Here is a 22,123-nt window from a genome sequence, read left to right on the forward strand (position 1 = left end):
TAATTTACCCTTTGAGGGATCCCCAAGTGTTGAACACGTGCTGTGTCCCGTAAGAAGTCCACTATCTCCAAGTTCAGTGGCCTGTGAAATTAATAACAAACACCCCACGACCATTCATAATTCACTTTCTCTTAGTTAACATAACTAAACTTAAACATTTATATTCAAACCTCAAACCGTGACGTGCCATAAAGACATATTTCGGTACCTTTTTTTCATCGTCAAACAACAGGAACCCGAAGGTCTCTTCCAGTTCTTTCTCTGTGTAACCACATTCTTTCTTCTCTGCTCGAAAGGCTGCATACTATTTGAAAACAAGCAAAAAAAAAAGGATAATACGTACATAATACGTACAGTGCAAGAAATGGCTTAGGCTTCTTATATTTCTTAGTCTTCTAACCAACATTTCTCTGTTTAATTCAGCTTGAGCCATTTAATGTAGAAACGTCATTCAGAATTTGTGACATAGGTCTTTTAAATGACATGGCTTCTATGTAATTTCCATTTTTGTAAACTTTATACTTTTTGAAATATTAACAAAAAAAAAACAAGCTTATTATAAGCCCATAGACTTTACATGGGAGATTATGACATCGTAAAGAGCCATTTGCACTGATTAAACTATCTGTCTATCAACATCCATTAAACTATTTGTCTATTGACATTCACCAAACTACTGTATCTGTCTGACACCTACCGGTATTAAACCATCTGTACCTTGTGATATTTAAATAGTGGCGTTCCCCGCCAGATTTTTCAATCGAAACCAGAGATAGCAAAATAGAAACAGAAACTTAGGAAGTAGCTTGAGTCAAAGTCTGCCATTTTATGACTTCCTCCCCACGATCAACTCGCTAGTGGTCGCTACCATCTAGTAGTCTACTAATACGCCACTGCTCTGTTTGGCATCGTCTTCCAATGACACATCTTACAAACGTGGAGTGGCCTAGTCAAATTTAATGCATCATTCTAATTTACAAACCATTTTTTTGCAACTGTCCCAACTGCCATCTGCTCAACTAGCTTCTATGTCTCTCTCCATTAAACAAGAATACCATGCACCTTCCAAACAACTCTCATCCATCCACTTCAAACTATTCATTCATCCATTAAACTATCTGTCTATCAACATCCATTAAACTATTTGTCTATTGACATTCACCAAACTACTGTATCTGTCTGACATCTACCGGTATTAAACCATGTCAACCAAGCAACCAACATAATTACCCTAACAGCCAGCATAGCAACCACCATATACATCTACTTCCAACCATTCATTCATCCATCAAACTATCTGCCTATCCTCATCCATTAAACTATATACCTATACACATCCATTAAACTGTCTATCAACATCCATTAAACCATGTCAACCTAGCAACAATCAACAAAGATGATTACCCTAGCAACCAGCATAGCAACTAAAGGTGGGCAATATGGACAGAAAAAAATATGTCCATCTCTATATGTTTTGTGATTTTGATGATAATAATAATTAACTGACATCCTTTAAAAATGCTGCTGCATGTAGGGGAGTTCTTTGCCTCTCGCCCTTGTCCATTAATTCCGTATAACAGGACACCTCAGGTGCCATTATCCCTTACATAACATCAGGACATGTTGTGTTGAGAATGCTTGTTACGTTGTTCATTATGACATAATACAAACAATTCTAGTTGCTTGGAGCTCGAAAACACTCACTCGTGTCTGAAGTGCCACATTCTTTATGAGGCGTGCAGAACTATACATAAACAACTTCCTAGAGTCATCATACAGGTAAGAGTTGTGCAGAGGCGGGAGAATTCCATCATCGAATGCTGTGGAACCAGGAAGAACAAGCTCCATAAGACCTGGCGAAAGAGAGACGTTGTTCGTTTATTGACATAGTTTGTTATTCAAGTCCATAGGTGTCCCTGTGCACAAGCCTTTATTGATACAGGTGCAGGTGAGGCAGGTAAGTATAATCCAAACTGATCCAAATGAAAAATCGAAATCACTGCACACTGATACCTATTAACGTTGTTTAAAAAACAACATTAATAGTGATCAGTGTGCGGTGATTTCTTTTTTTTTTTTTGATTATAGTTTGTTATCTCATTTCATGGTTTAAGTGACAAAATGTCAGGTTTGCAAAAGGTAAAATAGCATAGTGCATGTTAAGACACAGGCTGTCACCCTGGTATCAGGTTGTTGATTATTTGAGTTCAACAGCTAAGCACATTATGTCTTTCACTTGTGCCTCTGAGGTCATGTTTGGAATGGCTGATATAGGCTAGTGCCCTTAAGCAACTTAATAGATTATAATTAATTAATATATTAATTAATTAATAGAGCCAGCACAGTGTAAAAAACACAATTTGTCATTTATTTGTTTATTTATGCATCTTATTTTATTCAAAACAAAAATACAGCTTGAGTACTATGAGAAGTAACTGGCTGATGTTGACAAATTAGTGGAATGTGCCTTTAAATTACATTATTATTGTTGTTGTTATTATTATAACATTACTATTATTATTATTATTATCACTACTATAGATAGTATTAGTTAATCAAACATGATAATTACTTCCCCTGCTAGAAATTTGATCAGTGATGACAATGGAAAATGCTATTGACAATAAACAACTGACAAAAGTTGGTTTGGTTAGAAACTCCATTCTTTCCTGCTGTTATTTTCTCCTAGACCTAATGCATAGTTTAGGATTTTGGACATTTGGTCTTAATCATTGTAAACAATTCCTCTGGATACCTAATCTGGGTAGACGGCATAAGGCCTTGTGGTTGAGTGAGTAAGTATGAGTGAGAGCGAAAGATAAAGTGAGGGAGAAACTCTAATACGGGATCCAGTGTTACATTGCACTCAATATGTAGTCAGGAGGACGACAGACATAGGCCTACACTTTAGAAAATATATAGCGGCAAAAACTGGTAAGATAAATGTTTTTGCTGCAAACGAGACACAAAAGCAGTGCAAAATGTGGACAGTGTGTGGGCTTGTTTACAAATAATGAGTTGACGTGTTACGTCCTTGGCAATCCATGTAGGCTAACTGATATAAGTCGAATTGGCCCGGGTAACGGAATAAATCCGTCTAGCATAGTTGGCTGCTTATTATTACTTACTCGTAGATCTGTGATGAATATAACGGCAAACCTAAGTTAGCCGGTTAAGTAGCTGCATGCGTCACATTTTAAGGGTTAGTCGATCCTGCTGCGATAGTAAGTGGGGGATTGTCTACATGGCTAGTTTAATAGAATTTAACTAAGCCTGCACTACTATCATGATGGAAAAATTACGATGAACCGCTAAATGGACTAACCCCTACATGGTCGGATCTAACAAATAAACGAACATGGAGGAGCACATGATCACCTTCTTTTGCTCTGTCGTCTCGTTCCATAGCTTCGTCCAACCCCATTTTCTTTACAGTCCGCAGCCATCAGAGAATACTCTCATCTTCAACTACGAACAAAAAAGTAGTCCAAATTTTAAACACGAGACGAAAAGTACCAAGTTAGAAGACTGCTACGCTAGCTAACTTAATAATTTCCATTTGCAGCACATTGTGTAATGTTAGCTGAACACAACGACGCATTTCGGTCTTGGGAAAACTACAGCCACATTGTGCTACAACCAGGAAGCCCGACATTCCGAAGACCACGCCATTAAAATCCGTGGTTGTTTTTGTTGTAACGTTAGCGCTACTACCATCCTGAAATAATATCTGTACCTTGTGATATTTAAATAGTGGCGTTCCCCGCCAGATTTTTCAATCGAAACCAGAGATAGCAAAATAGAAACAGAAACTTAGGAAGTAGCTTGAGTCAAAGTCTGCCATTTTGTGACTTCCTCCCCACGATCTACTCGCTAGTGGTCGCTACCATCTAGTAGTCTACTAATACGCCACTGCTCTGTTTGGCATTGTCTTCCAATGACACATCTCACAAACGTGTAGTGGCCTAGTCAAATTTAATGCATCATTCTAATTTACAAACCATCACATTTCTCCTTACTAAATTAAAATGTTTAATATGATCATATCTTGAATTTCCCCATGGGGATCAATAAAGTATCTATCTATCTATCTATCTATCTATATCTATCTATCTATCTATCTATTCCTGCTGCTTCGAAATGCATTGAAGTCAGAACCAGCAGAGCTGAAGCTAAATTAAGCAGTAGAGCAGCTGACATGTCATGTTCTAAAATAGTGCAACTAGGGCTAAGGTCTGCCATGTGAATTATACTGAACAATTTTGCAATTGGAGACATATAACATCATAAAGGCAAAAGGCAGAAATATCTAACAATCAAACTACTGTCAGTTGCATCAAATCTGATTCACTCTTTTGCACCCTTCAGGATCAATGAATGTTCTGTGGCACTGAGCTGACTAGGCCTATCAAAAGTCATCTGACATGTTAGCCTTATTAACAGCCTGTTACCTAGATTACTATAAAGAACGTAAATAAAAATCACTCAGAAATGTCACTTGTGTGTTGCATATTTGCATCAGGCTAATATTGCTTTAGGGTGAATATTGCTAAGTGGTTCCTCCCAGAGGAAAGAAAATGTTAAAATGAGAGCTCCTCTCTTTCTCAATTGTTTCTCCTAGACAATAATGACATTACTGCTTTTGTCTCCCGCTTCTCAGGTTTGTCTCTGGAGCAAAATAGTTAAGTTATCTCAGTGTAGACTCCCTTTAATATACAAATGAGATCTCATCAATATTTTAAATAATGCTCAGTGTTGTCTAATTTATAGGCCTACATCTCATATTTTACTCAGGCTGATCCACCAGAGAGCTCTCTCTGTAAACTCATGCAATTCTCATTTCAGATATTTTTGGTAAATCTCAGATTAGGCTCCATCACTTCTGTAAAAGAGATCTCTTCACAAGCTTGAACCGTTCTCATTCGAGTCATCTCAGTTTAGTCCTTTTTTGATTTACAAAAGAGATCTCAGCAAAGGCTTATACAATACTCAGACTTGCTCAATTTATATATCTCACATTTTACTCAGGCTTATCCATCAGAGAGCTCTCTAAGTGAACTAATGTAATGCTCATCCAGACCTATTTGTTTTATAAATTAATCTGATCTGTAAGAGCTCTTGCTGTTGTACAACAATTCTCAAATGATTTTCATTGGCTTATTTGTTTTAATTGCACACATTTTCAAGTTCACATTTGCAAACAGTAGGCCTAACCATGTGATGTGACCACCACACATAACGATGCTCTGACAGACCTCTGAAGTTCGCCTACAAAAAACCATCTATCATCTACCATCTATGCCCATATAAGGAGATCACCTGTTAAATTCTCGTGCAGGGAGACGACGAAATCGGAGACGCAGACGTTTTCCTGAACGCACGTCTTCAACCTTCGAGTAGATATTATAATCAATAGTACTTGAAGGCGGCACAATTTGATTTTTGCTACCCCAGAGCTAACTTGCAACTTGTTAGCAAGTTAGAGAAATCAAGTTAGACTCCAGAGGTCTATGATGGTCGGACGTGACAAACTCGAGTGCAGAAGACTCCTACCAGAAAATGCAGTCTAGATTTGGCGCCAAGTGAAACGGTGTGTGGGTATGAAGGATTGTGCAGAACTTGCCACCACGAAAACTCAGAGAAGGTACATTAACATTTTGGTAATTTGCTAACGTTCGTGCATATTTTTAGACTCAATATATCATTGAACAACCTGACGAAGCAGCACATAAAGTTAGCTAGCTAGTTAATGTTAGCTACTTGTAAGTTACATCACTGGCTGTGCCGCTTGTATATAAAGCTAACGTTAGACAATTTAATGTTGCTAGCTTACTTTGCCTTATACAGCTTTAGTCGGTATGTTTTGAATGGTGTTAAGCCATGCGGTAGCCAAAATGCACGGAATTTTAAAATGTCTTTGGGATGTCAGTCAAGATGACGAAGCTAGCGTTATTGCCACTGGTTTAAACTGGTTCCAGCTCAATTCCACTGAAAAGAGGCCGGCAGCTTCTTAAAAAATTGGAAGACTACGCTAGACCATCAGATCAAATTGCTGAACAAACAGCTTACCAAAATGGTAAGTATGTTTTTCCCCAAAATATGTTCTCACTTTTGTTTAACCTGCTATAAATTACAGCATATTGTAACAGGAGTGAAAGGGCATTCTTGTAACCCAGGTAAACTAGGAAGTAGCGTTGCTGCGGTCGAGGGATCGAGAAATAGGCAAGTCAGCATTTGCAGTCATGAATAACTTACCAGTCAACATTTCTTTTGCAATTAATCGAATCTGTAGCATGCAAATCAAACCAGCTATTAGCCTAACTGAAATAAAACCATGATATATCTAGGTATGGTGAAGGGTATGTGATGTGGGGCTATCTATCTATCTTTTAATTACAAAGGCCAAGGGAACTTTATCAGGATGCATAGTATCCTGAGTCCATTCAATAACTGGCCTTTAAAAATAAAAATCTGCCTGCCTCTATGGGATTTTAACATAGGGGGTTCCTTACTTATGCCCCCTGTATTTTAAGGAATAACATTTATTAATTTACGATACCTGGTTCATTCACAAAGAATATTGGTGTGTTTAACCCTTTGCAGACTGTACCGAACATTCCATTTTTTCATACTCGATGGCCTTATGGCACAAAAAGGCTTATTGTATGATTATGCCACATGACAAAGATACAATATACCCACCACTCTAATCAGGAGAAATAGCCCTTTCAAATGCTATAACATATAATTAATAAGTTTGAGGAGAACATACATAATTTTTAAAAAATATCTTTAAAATTCAACCCCAAAAAACACAAAAATATCAGTTTGTCAAGATTAATCTAATTTTTCTCCCAATTTCTATTGTAGATAGAGAAAAACATAGAGTGTATGGGAGATTCACAATTTTGTCCTCTACTCAGTGATAAAAACAGAATCAATGTGTCCCCTTTTGTTCAAAAGTTATGATAAATTTATTAGACCTTTGCAGACGGCACGAAACATTCCGTTTTTTCATACTTGATGCCCTTGTGAGACAAAAAGGCTTATTGTGTGGCCATGCTACATCACAGAGATAAGATATACCCACCATTGTAATCAGGAGAACTAGCCCTTTAAAATGGTACACATCATAGTTAATACGTTTGAGGGTAACACACATTGTTTTTAAACAAAACCTTCAAAATTCAACATCAAAAAACGTGAAAATATAAATTTGTCAAGATGAATCTTTCTTTTCACCTAATGTCTGTTGTAGATATAGTGTGCAAAGGATAGCCAGTGTTGTGCTCTCCTCAGTGAAAGAAAACAGAATCAATTTATCACCTTTGGTTCAGAAGTTATGATTAATTTACTCATAACAGTAACAAGTAGAATTTTACAGAGTAGAATGTTTTCATTTCCCGGTTTGGCATCTGACCTAAAAATACAGATATAATGGTCATGTAAAAAAATAAGCTGTTTTACCATCAAAACAAGCTCAATATGGGATGTCTTACTGTACTCTGAAGAGGCTAAATCAATTGTGGGGAGGACAGATAAAGGCTGAAAGACAGACTAGCTGATTGTAACTGCTTCTCCGTGTGCTTCATTCTACTATGAAAACAAGAATATAGAGACACTGGCACATGTGTTAGGTTTACGAAAGGGGAAATAAATCATTTTATTTAGAAAAGTCTTAAACAATGTGATTAAATAACCAGGAACAACAACTTCAGGTAAATAACATAAACATATGTTTACAAACATGCAGTAACTATTAGAACTACAAGAATGACATGACAACAGTATAACAAATATCAACAAATCTTACATGGTGAACAAAACATCAATTCATACTAACATTCACACACATATATATATATAAACAATTAAAACGTTAGAAGAAATTCAATACATTTAACAACCATACATCATATAATTCGATACAATATATAATTATCCATATCATTTGCCCCACACATAAGGTGATACACTAACGCCACATTCACACCAGATCCGTGGTGTGTGCATTGTCACAGCTGTGGCATGGTTGTGTGTGTGTGTGTCTGTGTGTGTGTGTGTGTGCATGCGTGTGTGTGACCATCTAAGCCTAGCAGACGATGGGGTGTAAATGCTATTGGAGTTGGTGTCTCTGTCTGTGTTGGAAGGATAGGCAAAGTGTATGCTTTCTACCTGACATGGGACTTGACCAAACTCAAAATAAAGAAATTGTCAGATAAGAAATGTAGAAATTGAATTACAAATCTAACCAAACTATTATCACTATAATCCCTCTCATTATTGTTATAAGCAACACTCTTATCACAACCAGAAATGTGCTTGCGCCCAGATGGACGCACACACACACACACAAACATGCTTACCCAGCTGAGGATGATGGAAGATTATCTCCTCCTGTAGCACATCATTGTCTTCTTCTTCATCCAAATCGGCTGCTTTCACCCCAGTTGCACGTACTTCTCTCCCTCCATCTAAAATAACAAATCACAGGTCTGATAGTGAATAGGTTGTTTAGTTTTATTTTACATTACTTCCACATAATCTTAATCACCACCAACCATGACTCTTTTCACTAAAAGTATTGTTGTCACTGGAGGACTCCAATATTGCTTGGAGAGGTAACATTAGTCTCAGAGCTCACTACAGTAAGTGTTATTGCCTTGGCTAAACCATACATAGCATACCAGCTTACAAGCAAAAATGTATTTATTAACATGAGTCAGGAGATATGACAGAAAACATCTAAACAGCGTATGCATACACATACACACCGTGCATAGGCTACTGCAGTTGCGTAAAGACAAAACACCCCCTTAGAAAATAATGTGTTGACGAGTAGGCTTGGGTGTATGAGCTCCCATCATAGTTAGCCACCCAAAAACCTCATAATCGTAGCAGCCAACCTTACAGCCTAAAAGCTAAACAATACTAAGACACATTTATAACAAATCTTCAGTCATGTATTCATGAAAACAGCAGTCAATGAATAAAATTTAACCTTTATACAGTTAACATCAAACTGTGTAGCTACGAAAGCTACAAAATCACATTGTCATAGAAATGATAGAGGCAAAATTTCCACTAGGTTTTATGAAGATATTTTACAGATGGGCTGAACATACATCAAAAGTAAAAAAAATGACATGGCCAAAATGATTAACTCACCAACAATATTTGTTGTATGGTGTACACCAAATGGCGGACCGCGATCCGAGTCCGGACCGTGACGTGATCCTATCCGGACCCAGACCATAATAGCCTAATTTAGATTTTCACGTAAGATTTCAAAGCTGTGCTAAATGTTTCGTTGGTTAGGATAACAGCATTTACTTCAGGAACCATCATTTCGCTTGCTGCTACTCAGCCAGTGAAATCTGTGAATTCTTATAAAGTCGAGTCAGTGAGTAAAGTAGCCTACTATGGGGAAGAGACTGATAGCCTGAAACGAGCCAGGAGAGGAGACGGGACGAGAAACAATCAGATGGATATCTAAGTTAACGATAAGTAAGTTATTTTCAAATCATCGATTGCTCAAAGAGGAGGAAGCTAGACAGCGAGAACAGAGCTTTATAAAACGATACGGGGGCAATACCACGCAAAACTGTCACGTCCGTAACGCCAACTAGGCTAAATATGGATGTGACAGTTTTGCGCAGAATTGCCCTGGACCTCTTCTATTCTGAGACAGGCAATTTTTAAAAGCGCCAATTTGAAGCACCTCTACTAGACAAAGCATATTGAGCAAGCATAGGGTAGGCTAGGCCCATTCAACAGTGAACTGAGACCACAGAATATTTTACGATTTAACCCTTTAGGCGCCAGAGGTTTTTTTCCGAAACGATCAATTTTGACATCTTCATTTCAAAAGGCTATATCTTAAAAGTGATAAGAGATAGAGACTTTCTGTAAATTAGAGAAATATTAAGGATGACCCAAAGTTTATGTAGAGATTAAATGTTTATATCTAATTTGCATATTATGACGTCATATGGTGGCGGCCATCTTGGATTATAGAATTTTCATGAAAAGTCGCATGTTTGAATGATAAAATGCACCACTTCTTTCCCCCCAAAATTTCCCTCACCTTCTGTATGCTATATTGCACAATACTGAATGCTCAGGTAAATAGTAAGTAGTGAACAAACTGTGTAAATCATTACTAATAAATGCCAGAAACAAACCAAATGCATGTAGCGGTAGACTGGCCTTTTGCTGTAGAGATTTTCCATTTACTACATACAGTAGGCACTTTGATTCCATGTATGGGGCACATATATATTATTCAGATGACACACAAACACAAGTAGACAAGACCTGTTTAGTTCAAAAGCTCATTTGCCACGGCAAGGCACAGATCAGGAGTGAGATGACGAGACAAGACAAGAGACAATGTTAGTATTTTTTTTCTTTTTGTTGTTTTTGTTGATGTTTTTTTTCTTAGCTGACAAAGACACACACATCACAAGGACATGAACACACAAAAAGGAACACATAGTGTATGTCCTAAATGATCAGGGAAATAGATAGCAAATCAACAGTGTAAATCATTACTAATAAATGGCTGACATTTTTTTTTTTTTTATGTAGCAGGCCTTTTGCTGTAGAGATAATGACTCCCTATCCCTATAGGGCCGGCATTCCCATCATCTTGTGATAGACTATGCATGACCTAATGTGTGTGTGTGTGGGAGAGGGAGAGAGCGTGTCACCACCTCCACCATGCGAGCAGCATGGCCAGATCTGCCTCGCGCGCGCCGAGTGGAGAGAATTTGCGCAGCTCGGACTAGGCCTACTGTCATTCTCATTGCGACTCCCCACACTGCCACTACGTTTCCCCCTAACTCTCCTATGAGCACTTCGACCTCGTCTAACATACCCAGTCGCATTAGACAAAGGCTCCACCACGTTACTGTCGCCGCGATTGTGGAGAAGCAAAAGACAGAAGCTAGCGCTATTAGGCTACCTCCAGCCTTGTTCGCCACACCACTAACACCCTGCTAACTTCCCGATGAACACTCCGAACCCGTGAAACATTATTCCCACCAGTGACATTGGGCAAACGATTCAACGTTTGTGCTTGGTGTAAGCTAAACTATGGAGTAAAGATCTCACTTTGTCCAGCTGCATCATTGAAGGCAGGGACGCATCTGAAGCCTCACTAAACGAATCACCGTCATTTCCTGAAGGCAGATATTCCCCTTCAGAATCAGGGTCCGCGAATAGAAGACCCAACACTTCATTTCAGGTAAACTTTTTTGATGCCATTAGACGATAATCTAATGCAAATACTCGCTAACGTTGACAATATCGCTCTGACTAAGTGGCTCACACGCACACTAGCTCCGGTATTGCACGCACTGATTCAATGCGCTGTAGCCCAAAAGTTTTGTTTAAACCATGACCTTTTTCGGACTCGGGGATGACGTATGACATGTCTGCCACCTAGTGGAGTGGATGTCGAACGAAATATGACACCCTATTTGACTAAATCGGCCGTTTTATTCAGTACCGCATCTTGTCGAGTAAACTCGACAGTGGCGCCTAGAGGGTTAAGAAGGCAATATGATTGATCCACCACAATCTAGTTAAGCCGACATGCATTCACTGCCCAACAACGTGATGTTCCTGGGTTTCCAGGATTTCGGGTCAACATAACAAAAAAAACTAAAAAAAATAAATTAAACTTGCTGATTAATGGGTTCAAGGAACCAGCCTTGTCTCAGCTCAAATTTTATTTTAAGTTCACGTTAAGATCTTTAAAATAGCCAAGGCTACTCAGTTTTTCTCCCCAATCACTCTTATCTTGCCTTATTTCTCCTCATTTCGAATGTTGCCTTTTAGGCTACTTATTTTATTTCACATTAAACATTAGGCTTAGGCCTACAATCTTCTTGAATTTCCCCTTGGGGATCAATAAAGTATCTATCTATCCATCTATCTAAATATCTATCTACAACTAGGCTCCATCCATCCATCCTAATATTATATATACACAGTGGTGATTCTAGACATTTTTAACAAGGGTGGCACTAGTGAGTCACTGATTCAAGGGTGGCATGAGGCAAAACATCCAGATAAACAGAAACAGGCTCAAGATGTGAAATTAGCACAAATACATTAGGAAAACCAGATGCAAACACCATACTCATAAATTGAAGGACAAAAAACACAAATGCCTTACTCTCACATAAAATGTCTTTGTATTTGAATAAAATTGAATACAAACATATTAAAGTTAATTATCTAAGTTGTCTGTCACTGGGCTATGCTGTTCTAAAACAAATTCCATCATGGGGACATTAAAATATAATCAATTTTATTATATTACTGTAAATGAAGATATACAAAATATACTCATCCAAGACATTTCCCCAACTCTATGGCCATCTATTTTTGTAGCTGTTACAATAATTTGACCTGCTTTTTTGTCTATGTGTTTATTTTCTCAAGAAACTTGAGGTTGGTATGAAGGAGTGTATTGTGTATGTGAGCAATTTCATCTTCCTGAATCTCAATATTATGATCACAACAAGTCTGGGCAAATTATTAATTAAATTTTCACGTGGGGTAACTTGTTGCAGGGCAACCATAACCGGTTCCATGTCTTCCGATTAGATGATTAATCATCAGTTTCTTGAGAACTTTAAAGTTGAAGTGGTATGAAGGAGTGTATTGTGGATGTGTGCAAACATTGTGCACGTTGCACGTGGTGCAACTTCTTGCAGGGCAACCACATAACCGGTTCCATGTGTTTGAATTGGATGACTAAAGTTCTCAAGAAACTTATCTCCCTGAATGTCAATATTCTGATCACAACAACTCTGGGCAAATTACAAGTCAGCACCAGTGCTGCATTCATTGTTTTGCACTTTTATAATCACATCACCAAAAGTAGGTTATTGGTTTTACCAAAATAATTTGGCACTATTTTTAAACTACAAACCTATAAAGTATTTTGATACAAAATATGATGCCATTTTTTCCAACTAAATAAAATAAAAATGACAACATACTATTTTGTATTTTACATACATGTATCAGACATACTGCCTATCCCTGGCTGTTGGCTGCATAGTGTTTATTTTGTCACCTATTTTTAATTTAGTCTTAGTCTTGTGACGAAATGTCCTTTTTAGTCTTTGTCATATTTAGTCATTCAAATATCATTTTTGTTAGTCAAGTTTTAGTCGACTAAAAGTCTCGTCATTTTAGTCTAGTTTTAGTCAAAAGAAAACTAAAGGTATCTTAGTCTTAGTCAGTTTTAGTCAACACTTTTTAGTCTTTTTTTTATTATTTCTGATTACCATTTGAGTCAAATAGTGTTTCACACATCTCAATTTTCAAACAATATTGTGTGTCCACAGGGCTACTCGTCTGTTATAATTACTCATTCAGATTTTTTGTCAGTCAGTATGTTTACATGCACAGGTAAGTTGAGCTACAGTTATATCTCGGCTGGGATTTGACCAGACAGTAAAATATTTGACTGGACCACTGTCATATTCGTAGACCAGTGTTTCTCAAAGTGTGGTCCGGGGATCACTGGTGGTCCGCAAGCTATCCCAAGTAGTCCGCGAGCAGATGTGGTAAAATATAATATAGATGAGTTGTTTGCAATATTGAACCAACTTGTATGTAAAAACAGTTCTGCAACACTGTCTATGTAAGATATGCCAGTTTAAATCATACAGTATGAATCCACACAATAAGCAAAGAGCAAAGACAGTAAGCAAGGTGGTTCAGTGAGTAGGCCTATTGTGTAGACTAATTATAGGCTATTGTTGAAGTAGGTTTTTTTTGCTAGGGTTAGAAGTGGTCCTGAAACTGAAAAAGTTTGTCATAGGCCAAAGTATTAATGTTTTACTCCGCCTCGCTAGATGGCGATATGCACCCAAACACAACACATTCTCCAAACAGACTCTCCATTTTAGCCATAGCTAACTTTCCATATTAGCTTACTTGCTAGCAAACTTTGCATCATCAGTCTAACTAGTTAAATAGTTGACATTACATGATGAACATTTTCATATGGACATTCTGGGGGATGTTAATTTGTATGAGAGAAGCTTCAACTTCTGGGTATGTAGCATTGTGGCACAAAGCTTAGGTAGTTAGCTTGATAACTCTGGCAGAAATTGCAGTGTTCTTGTTCCATGTAGTTTCGTGTTGCAGCCACAGGGTTGCAGCAACAGCATGTAGACTAGCCTACAGGAAGGCTGAACGTATGAACTCATTCGGAATATTTTGAAAACATAACAGCTAGATATTCTGTCATCATTTTGTAGACGAAAATAAAGAGAGATTTTATCTTAGTTTTTATTTCATGCAAAACATTTTAGTCTCGTCTTTTTTCGTCAACAATAATGCATCTTAAGATAGTCTTAGTCAGTGTTTCAGGACATTACTGCCGTCTCGTCATCGTCTCGTCTTAGCCATGAAAAAAAAGGTTGTTGACGAAAATATTTCCTCTCGTCTCGTCTGAAATTAACACTATGGCTGCAGCAACTCAAGCTAGGTAGTACTGATTGTTTTGTGTTTGTTTTGTGTTTATGTTAGTTTTGATCCAATTTGACAGCTTTGCTATGTTGCCCACCCAAAATTTCTACCAGCCCACCCAAATATAGTAGCCTAGCCTAGGTTAGAACCAGCCCTGCCCTGCATGGAGACATATTTTACGATAATAATGGAGAAAATGTTAGCAAAACTTTAGGTTTTTGTTAACGGAATCTCCCGACCCTCATTCATCTATTTGCGCAACAGCCCACATTCTGCCTTCAATCCAGCGAGACAAGTGAAATAAATGTTTTTTTTTTTTAAAGCTGTCATCGTCATAGGCACGATATTTAGGCTACCTCTGTTAAGCCTACACAAAGTTGCGTATTAAGGAGTATTTCCTGATCGGGGAAACCTTTAGTTCCGCAGTTCAATTGTGCCGCAGGCCAATAAAGGCAAGTGTGTTTGCCACTTACATTTCTGACGTCTGACACTTCACACTGCTGCAAGTGCATCAAGAAATGTCCCGCCTTACACCATGTTAATGGCCAATCGTAGACTAGGATTTGGGGTGGCACCTGGGGTGGCCAATCGAATCTCAAGGGTGGCCTGTTCCACCCGGAGCCACCCCTCTGGCTCCGCCCCTGTATATATATTATACATACATACATATACATAGCCTAAACATTATGATGCTCCGGACCTTTGCTTGAGGAAATTTTCCGTAACGACCTCGCTGAAGATTAATTGAATACCCCTGGTGTATACTGTATTTTCTATATTTTGTTTTTGTTCTTCACAATTGTCAGTGTCTCTTGAGTGATCAGAGCTAAATGTTGATGTAATATTGAGTCATTGTCTTTGATTTACCGGATTGACCCTAAAGCACTCCTTGTTTACAAATCACTTAAAGGACAAATCCGGTATGAATTGATCCATAGCTCTTGTTGGAAATCACTGTGTGCTGTTCATAGGAAACAGAAAATGTGGCACAGCCAATTCTGAGTTATGGACAGGGAAGTATAGCCCAGAGCCGTATAGAAGTGCTTTTGGTATTCCTGACATAATGCAGGGTAGCCGTGGGGTCTTAAAAGTCTTTAAACGGTCTTAAATGTCATGTTCCTTAATTAAGGTCTGAAAAAGTCTTAAATTCCGTTGCCAAAGTCTTAATTTTTTAAACAAAGGTCTTCCATTTTAATTATACTAGCCTGCAAGCAAGGTGAAATGGGGGAAAAAACTAGCCTGGCGGGCCATCCTATATCATTGAAATGTATAGTCTGGCATCGAACCATTCACCTTGCTTAATCCAAGGGGCGGGCAGATAATTGTCTTTCAAACTGCCTAGGCATGCAATAGGCCAGCGCTACGACCATATCCGTATCCGGTCGGCAAAACGGCAAATACATCCTTCTTCGAAAGGAATGACTTAAGTGCATTGTGTTGCTCAACTTTCAAAGAAAAGCACAAGTCCAACTCCTCCAAAGTTGACGCCAACGCCGATTCAAACAACCGCTCTTCGTTTGCCATAGCCACCTTCCTTGTTGTTCACTGTCGCAGGACTGTTGCCATCCTGTTAAGCCCGCCTTAAGACTCTCTAACAAAATAGAGCGCTGTGATTGGATGACGTCCACGGCGTCAGCCAATAGAAATCCCTATGGTTTGATACTAGACGTACAGGCTGAGCAAATTAATTTGCCGCCGCTAGGGTGCGTCTAGATTTCTAGGCTAGGAATAAACAACAACAATGTGAAAATTCAACAGGGGGTTGATTAACGTCAGAGATCGTCTAATTTAGTGTTGCACGGTGCACCGATACTACAAAAGTGTCGCAATAGCTATTAGCAGTTGTCACAATACCTAATTTTATTAGTATCAATACTTTTAAGAATGACCGTGTTCTTGTTTGTGTGCACAAGGCATGCTTCTAGTGCCTCCTCCCCAAGCCTGTGGCTGCGCGTCTTTTCTCCTCACACACATACAGAGGGTCCCCGTTAAAAATTGACACTTCATTCACGATAATGGTGATTCACGCAGCTGGATGACATGTAAGTACAACTGCAGCCGCTTGGGGGCAGCATAGTCCGCTGTGGCGTTCAACGGTCGAACTGGACGGCGCATTCGACAGCAAGGGCTGTGATTGGCCGAGTTTTCAGTGCGTTTCTCTGTTTTTAGCAGCCCCTGCAACATGCTAATCCACTGTAGCCTAAGCTTTGTACATAATGTTAAACATAGTTTTGGATTCAGTGGCAAGATTTCTTGATTGTATAGTGCCTGTCTCTCAGTAATGTTTTAAAATGAGAGCTTCGTCAGCTGGCAGTAGGCTACTTTTTGTCGGTAGTCATGAGAAGTTCGCTTGCTAACAGAACATAAAAATGCTGCCCAGAAACCTTGTGAATAGTTCTGACACTAACGAGGTTGAAATATAGCCTTTGCCTACAGCATCTCCTTAACAGTAAAGTTAACAAAATGACAACATTCATATGACAAAGGAAAACGAATCCGGTCACTCAAGACTGTGCCGCAGCCGTGGGGCAGAAGACGCTTGGTGGCCGTCCACAACGTTATAAACTTAACCTAAATAGTCGGCTGCTGTAAGGTACAATCGGATTTTATTGTATACCCCTGTTGTCTCAATGATGATAACATCTAATTTCCGACTATATTTCAAAGTGTGCCGTTCATTTGCATTATTAACATAACATCGTATTTTGTCATTTTTGGCGAAGACATGCATTCCGTTAGGGATATTGAACATATTTAACATTCTCTAACCATCGTGATTTCGAATTGGTGCAGTTGTCAGCACAAAAACTCATTTTATTCTTTTGCTCTTTTGCATTGCTCTATGCTGTTCTATGGTGCTTTCTGCCTCTTGGTTGCGCACGCATGTTTTCGTGGTGTTTCATAGAAATCCATATATAATGAGCGCATAAAACGACTTGTTGACGTTTTGGGACATTAATCTACATGTAGGCTACGTTAAGCTTTAAGGATTGTATGTCCTTAATTTATTTATATAGGCCTATTTAGGCTACTTGTGCAAACCCTGGATACTTTTATTGCCACACAACAATATTGGTGGTATTTGTTACATTAGCTTCAAAAGGCACCGCTTCAGAAAGCTGCACTGCTTGTGAAAGAAGGGGGTGGGGGAGGGGAGCTTGCAGCCAAGTGTCGGAAAAATGCATAGCCTACAACACAGAACCCGCTTCTCGCATTAGTCACTGACAGTAGACACGCTTCCAGCCTAATGACTTTCACACATTTTGAATGATTTACAGCAGGGGTCTCAAACACCCGGCCCGCGTCCTGCCCAATTCCGGCCCGCGACGTATGACAAAATAATAATGTAATCCGGCCCTTGAGGCTATTAATTGCGACAAACAACGATACTGCTTAAAATAGACGATAGATCCAGGTACGGTGACAAATCTCATTTGTAGGCCTACTCTACTCTTCAAACCCAAAATCGCTGCGCAAAGTTTTCAGGAAATACTTGTATTACACGCGAGAAACACAAAGACGTGCATAGGCTATGTAATGACGCGGAAGCGATGCAGGCCATAGTGTTGCAGAAATTGAAGCAGAAATTAAGCAGAAATAGGCCTACACCAAATGTTGAAAAACGTTCACGTGTGATGAAGTCTTAGGTAAGCTATGTTATTCACCTATTCTAATTCTGAAGAAGAATATCCTTTTGGAGATTATGATCGATTGTCTATGACAGTGATAGTCACGGTGCGTCTCTGAATGGAGGTGCGTGTATACAACGGTGTCCACTAAGCATACCATGCTTGTTTCGACCCTCTGCCCAACATAGCTTGGAGGTTGCAGTGGTAATCGTGATAATAGTGTCCGTAATGGATGTGGTACAGACAGCAGGGCTAGTAGAAATAGGGCTCTAAAGAACTACAGTCACCCGCAATATGATGCGAACTTCTGGGTACTGCAGATTACCCGCGATAGGAACTGTTTGACCAGAATACTTTATTATAGGCCTATATTGTAGTAATCTATTACTAAACCACAACATCTTAGGTGTTGGTATACATCTTAGGTGTTTTCCTGTTAATTTGTTATGTGGGTAATATGAAAAAAGGAAAGTAAACCTGCTTAAATATGTTCATCCAGTATTTACTGAAAGGTGCATAATTTGAGGTGCTTGCCATCCAGTGACAAATTAGATGGGTAAATTTACCCCCTTCATAAACTTTTGTTTTACTCAAAGATTTTTACATTTACAGTAGGACTTTATCTCTGACCACTTTCAAGCCATGGCCTTTTGAAATTTTGATATAAAAATCCAATGGTGTTGGCAATGGCTTTCTTAACCCTGATGCCTAGTTTGCCAGGTTTAAAAAAGTTATGAGAGGAAATATTTTTATTTGGTGTGAAACACACACACACACATAGGCCTACCTGTTTTTATGTTTTTCATTTATTTTATAATTTGTATTAATATTTATTTTATCATTATTTTATTTATAAGCTAAGGTTGCTAGCACAGGTGTCTAAAACTAGATAAAAACACTTGCACTTTCTGTTTGCAGTTTTGTGTGATATTTGAAAAAAAAGAACATTGCATTTCAGAAATAGCCGGCCCTCCAATCAGATGACGTTGGCAGAATTGGCCCCCAGCTCATTTGAGTTTGAGACCCCTGATTTACAGTATGCCTAGACACATTAGCGCTCCACGTGTAGAGACTGTGCAGAATACAATGTGTGAATGATGCTCAATGATTTGCCAATAGCCTATAATAGTCTTCTGCTGGGTTGCATGTACTGTATAGCCTACAGTTTTACTGTACATTTTTTCAGCCTTTATTGGTTAAATGACCATTTTTATTACGAAAATATTTCTTAACTTCAAAAACTCAGTGTCTAAAACTCGGTGTCATTCAGACTCAACCCTCTTGACGTTTGGTGATTAATTGACAGCTGTTTTGGGACACGTTAAACTTTCTTTATAATGCGCATAAAACAACTTGTTGTTTGGGACATTAAGCTACGTTAAGCTTTTTCACGTTAAGGATTGTATGTCCTTAATTTATTTATATATTTAGGCTACTTGCGCAAACCCTGGATACTTTTATTGCCACACAACAATATTGGTGGTATTTGTTACATTAGCTTCAAAAGGCACCGCTTCAGAAAGCTGCACTGCTTGTGAATGAAGGGGGTGGGGGAGGGGAGCTTGCAGCCAAGTGTCGGAAAAATGCATAGCCTACAACACGCTAACGACGCTAAGATTCACCAACAGAGCTACGGCCAAGTGGACAGATACGGATGCCTGCTCTTCAGGTCCATCGTCACAGAGGAACACTATAAAGCCTGGAGCAAAACCACCAACTGGGATGGAGCGAAGGGCAAGCGAGCACTGCCGCAAAATGTGAAAAACTTTGTGGTCTCAACACTACAACGAAAGTTCCCTGCTATGGGGAGGAGTGAACTGAAGGACTGCATCAATAAGATCAACGAATTCCTCCGCACAACACGCAGATCTTCCCAGGGATTCAACGTGCTTTAAATTTAGACTGTAGAATGTAGAATGTAGACTGTTCATTATTTCAATAAATACGTTTTCTCTGAAGCACTTTCCCGACTTCGTCTTTCTATAGGCTAAGCATATCATGGAGATAGAGTAGAAAACTGGATTTAACTAAACAAATGTAACTACATTCTAAAAAACACTGGGTTAAAAACAACCCAATTTCAACCCATCCACTGGGTAAATAGTGGTCGAGCCCAGCACTGAGTTATATTAGCCCCGAAAATTGGGTTGTTCGGTCAACCCAATGAGTTGGGTTGATAGTCTAACCCAAACATTGGGTTATCGTAACAAAACTGTTAGGTTAAACCTACATAATTGTTGGGTAGGCTATCTTATACAACCCAGGATTTATATTATTTTCACTGTCATCTCTGGGTTATGCTGACCTAATTTATGGGTTATTCTAAGTATCTTATTTTCCTCCTTAATCCAATCACTATTAATTGATAATAATTCAAATAAATGTTTGCAAATCATTAATGTTACAATATAATGTTTTAAAATCCATCCAATGGGCAACAATAGCCATGCAATGAAATAAAACAGTTCGACATTTATTTATTTGGCAGTTTATTTTTTGAACAGATAGCTAGAAAAAGCTTGTGATACTTCCATGAAGGCAGGCAGATTCCACCGTCCGTTTTGGGGATCACCCCTGTGAATCAAAGAAAAAAAAAAGAGTGCATTAATCACTGTTATTTACAGAACTTTATCTCAAGATTTTCATGAACCATTATCATTGAATGATGTTGACAAACATTAAAAATCCACCAGGAGTCAAAATATTAGCGCAACACACTCGGAAACCATGACCACCTATGCAGTTATAATAACTTCTAGCTTCTAGTTCTAGGTGCTAACGTTACCGGGTAACGTTATCTAAATGACTGATCTTGTTTATATTATGATTGTGTGGTCGGGCTTTACATGACAAAATCCACGGAAGTGGCATGGGAATACGTTTACCTACAGGAGGCTACAAATGTTGCTAGCTTCACTGCCATTTATTGCCATATTTCTGAATGTCAGTCATTACACCAAGCACAATAAAACAAGCAAAATTAGTGATTTTTTTTTAATTAAATGATGATGTTATTCAGTGTTTAGTCAAATCTCATGGCCAATGATAAGATGAAAATCAAAATGACTGCGAAATGTACGGAATGCTGGAAACAAACATCGTTCATTCACGAGCTATACATGGATTTCTATGGAACGTCATGAAAACATGCGTGCGCAACCAAGAGGCAGAAAGCACCATAAAACAGCATAGAGCAAAGCAAAAGAATAAAATGAGTTTTTGTGCTGAAAACTGCACCAATTTGAAATCACGATGGTTAGAGAATGTTAAATATGTTCAATATCCCTAACGGAATGCATGTCTTCGCCAAAAATGACAAAATACGATGTTATATTAATCATTCAAATGAACGTCAAACTTTGAAATATAGTCTGAAATGAGATGTTATTATCATTGAGACAACAGGGGTATACACAAAAATCCGATTGTAGCTTACAGCAGCCGACTATTTAGGTTAAGAACAAGCGTCTTCTGCCTCATGGCTGCGCGCGCATCTAGTTTTGTTGGTAAACGGGAAACCCATGTATGTAGCCTTGAGTAACGCACGGCTCAGGAAACATAGTTTGCTACATTCATGACATTAAAGAAATGCGCATACATCTTTATCTTGTCCCATTATAATCACAGCTTTATTTGCGCAATAGCAGTGCATCCATCAAGTCTGTCAATGCAAAACATTACAGCAACCGGCATCTCGGAGTATATTCATTCTCAAAACAATCATAGTATTTACAGACGCTATACAATATCATAGATAATATTAGATTAGGTATGGCACATTTGAAAAGGCGTCAGCTTACTGATGAAGAGATCAGGGTGATTTTTACATCTAATGATGACTCTGACATTGAACCTGAACCTGCACTGTTGGAAAGTGACTCCTCTGACGAGGAGTTGCCGGACAATTTGGCAGCTCTGGAGGAAGAGGCGTCGGAGGACACCGGGGATGTCAACTGGAGGGAAGGAAACTTTCGTCCGAAAAGTGTCAACTTTGC

The 22,123-nt window shown here is 38.6% G+C and overlaps 3 protein-coding genes across 29 annotated transcripts in view; all 3 read right to left on the bottom strand.

Moving 5' to 3' along the window:
• Nucleotides 1-3,889, bottom strand: part of LOC121719380 — a 33,642-nt gene extending 29,753 nt beyond the window's left edge. For both annotated transcript variants that reach the window (XR_006034260.1, XM_042104917.1), the window contains exons 1-5: nucleotides 3,737-3,889; nucleotides 3,379-3,468; nucleotides 1,705-1,853; nucleotides 209-304; nucleotides 9-81 (exon numbers count right to left, since the gene is read on the bottom strand). Coding sequence is in view for 1 of the 2 variants with exons in the window: in XM_042104917.1 (XP_041960851.1) it covers nucleotides 9-81; nucleotides 209-304; nucleotides 1,705-1,853; nucleotides 3,379-3,424 (364 nt within the window). In the remaining variant the exon portion in view is untranslated. The remainder of the gene's footprint in view (nucleotides 1-8; nucleotides 82-208; nucleotides 305-1,704; nucleotides 1,854-3,378; nucleotides 3,469-3,736) is intronic.
• Nucleotides 1-22,123, bottom strand: part of LOC121719407 (NACHT, LRR and PYD domains-containing protein 3-like) — an 851,137-nt gene that overhangs the window by 568,457 nt on the left and 260,557 nt on the right. The window lies entirely within an intron of this gene.
• LOC121719377 (NACHT, LRR and PYD domains-containing protein 12-like) overlaps nucleotides 1-22,123 on the bottom strand; it is a 732,803-nt gene that overhangs the window by 441,264 nt on the left and 269,416 nt on the right. The window lies entirely within an intron of this gene.

Source organism: Alosa sapidissima, chromosome 9 (assembly GCF_018492685.1).
Source record: "Alosa sapidissima isolate fAloSap1 chromosome 9, fAloSap1.pri, whole genome shotgun sequence".
In the NCBI taxonomy this organism is placed as follows: Eukaryota; Metazoa; Chordata; class Actinopteri; order Clupeiformes; family Clupeidae; genus Alosa; species Alosa sapidissima.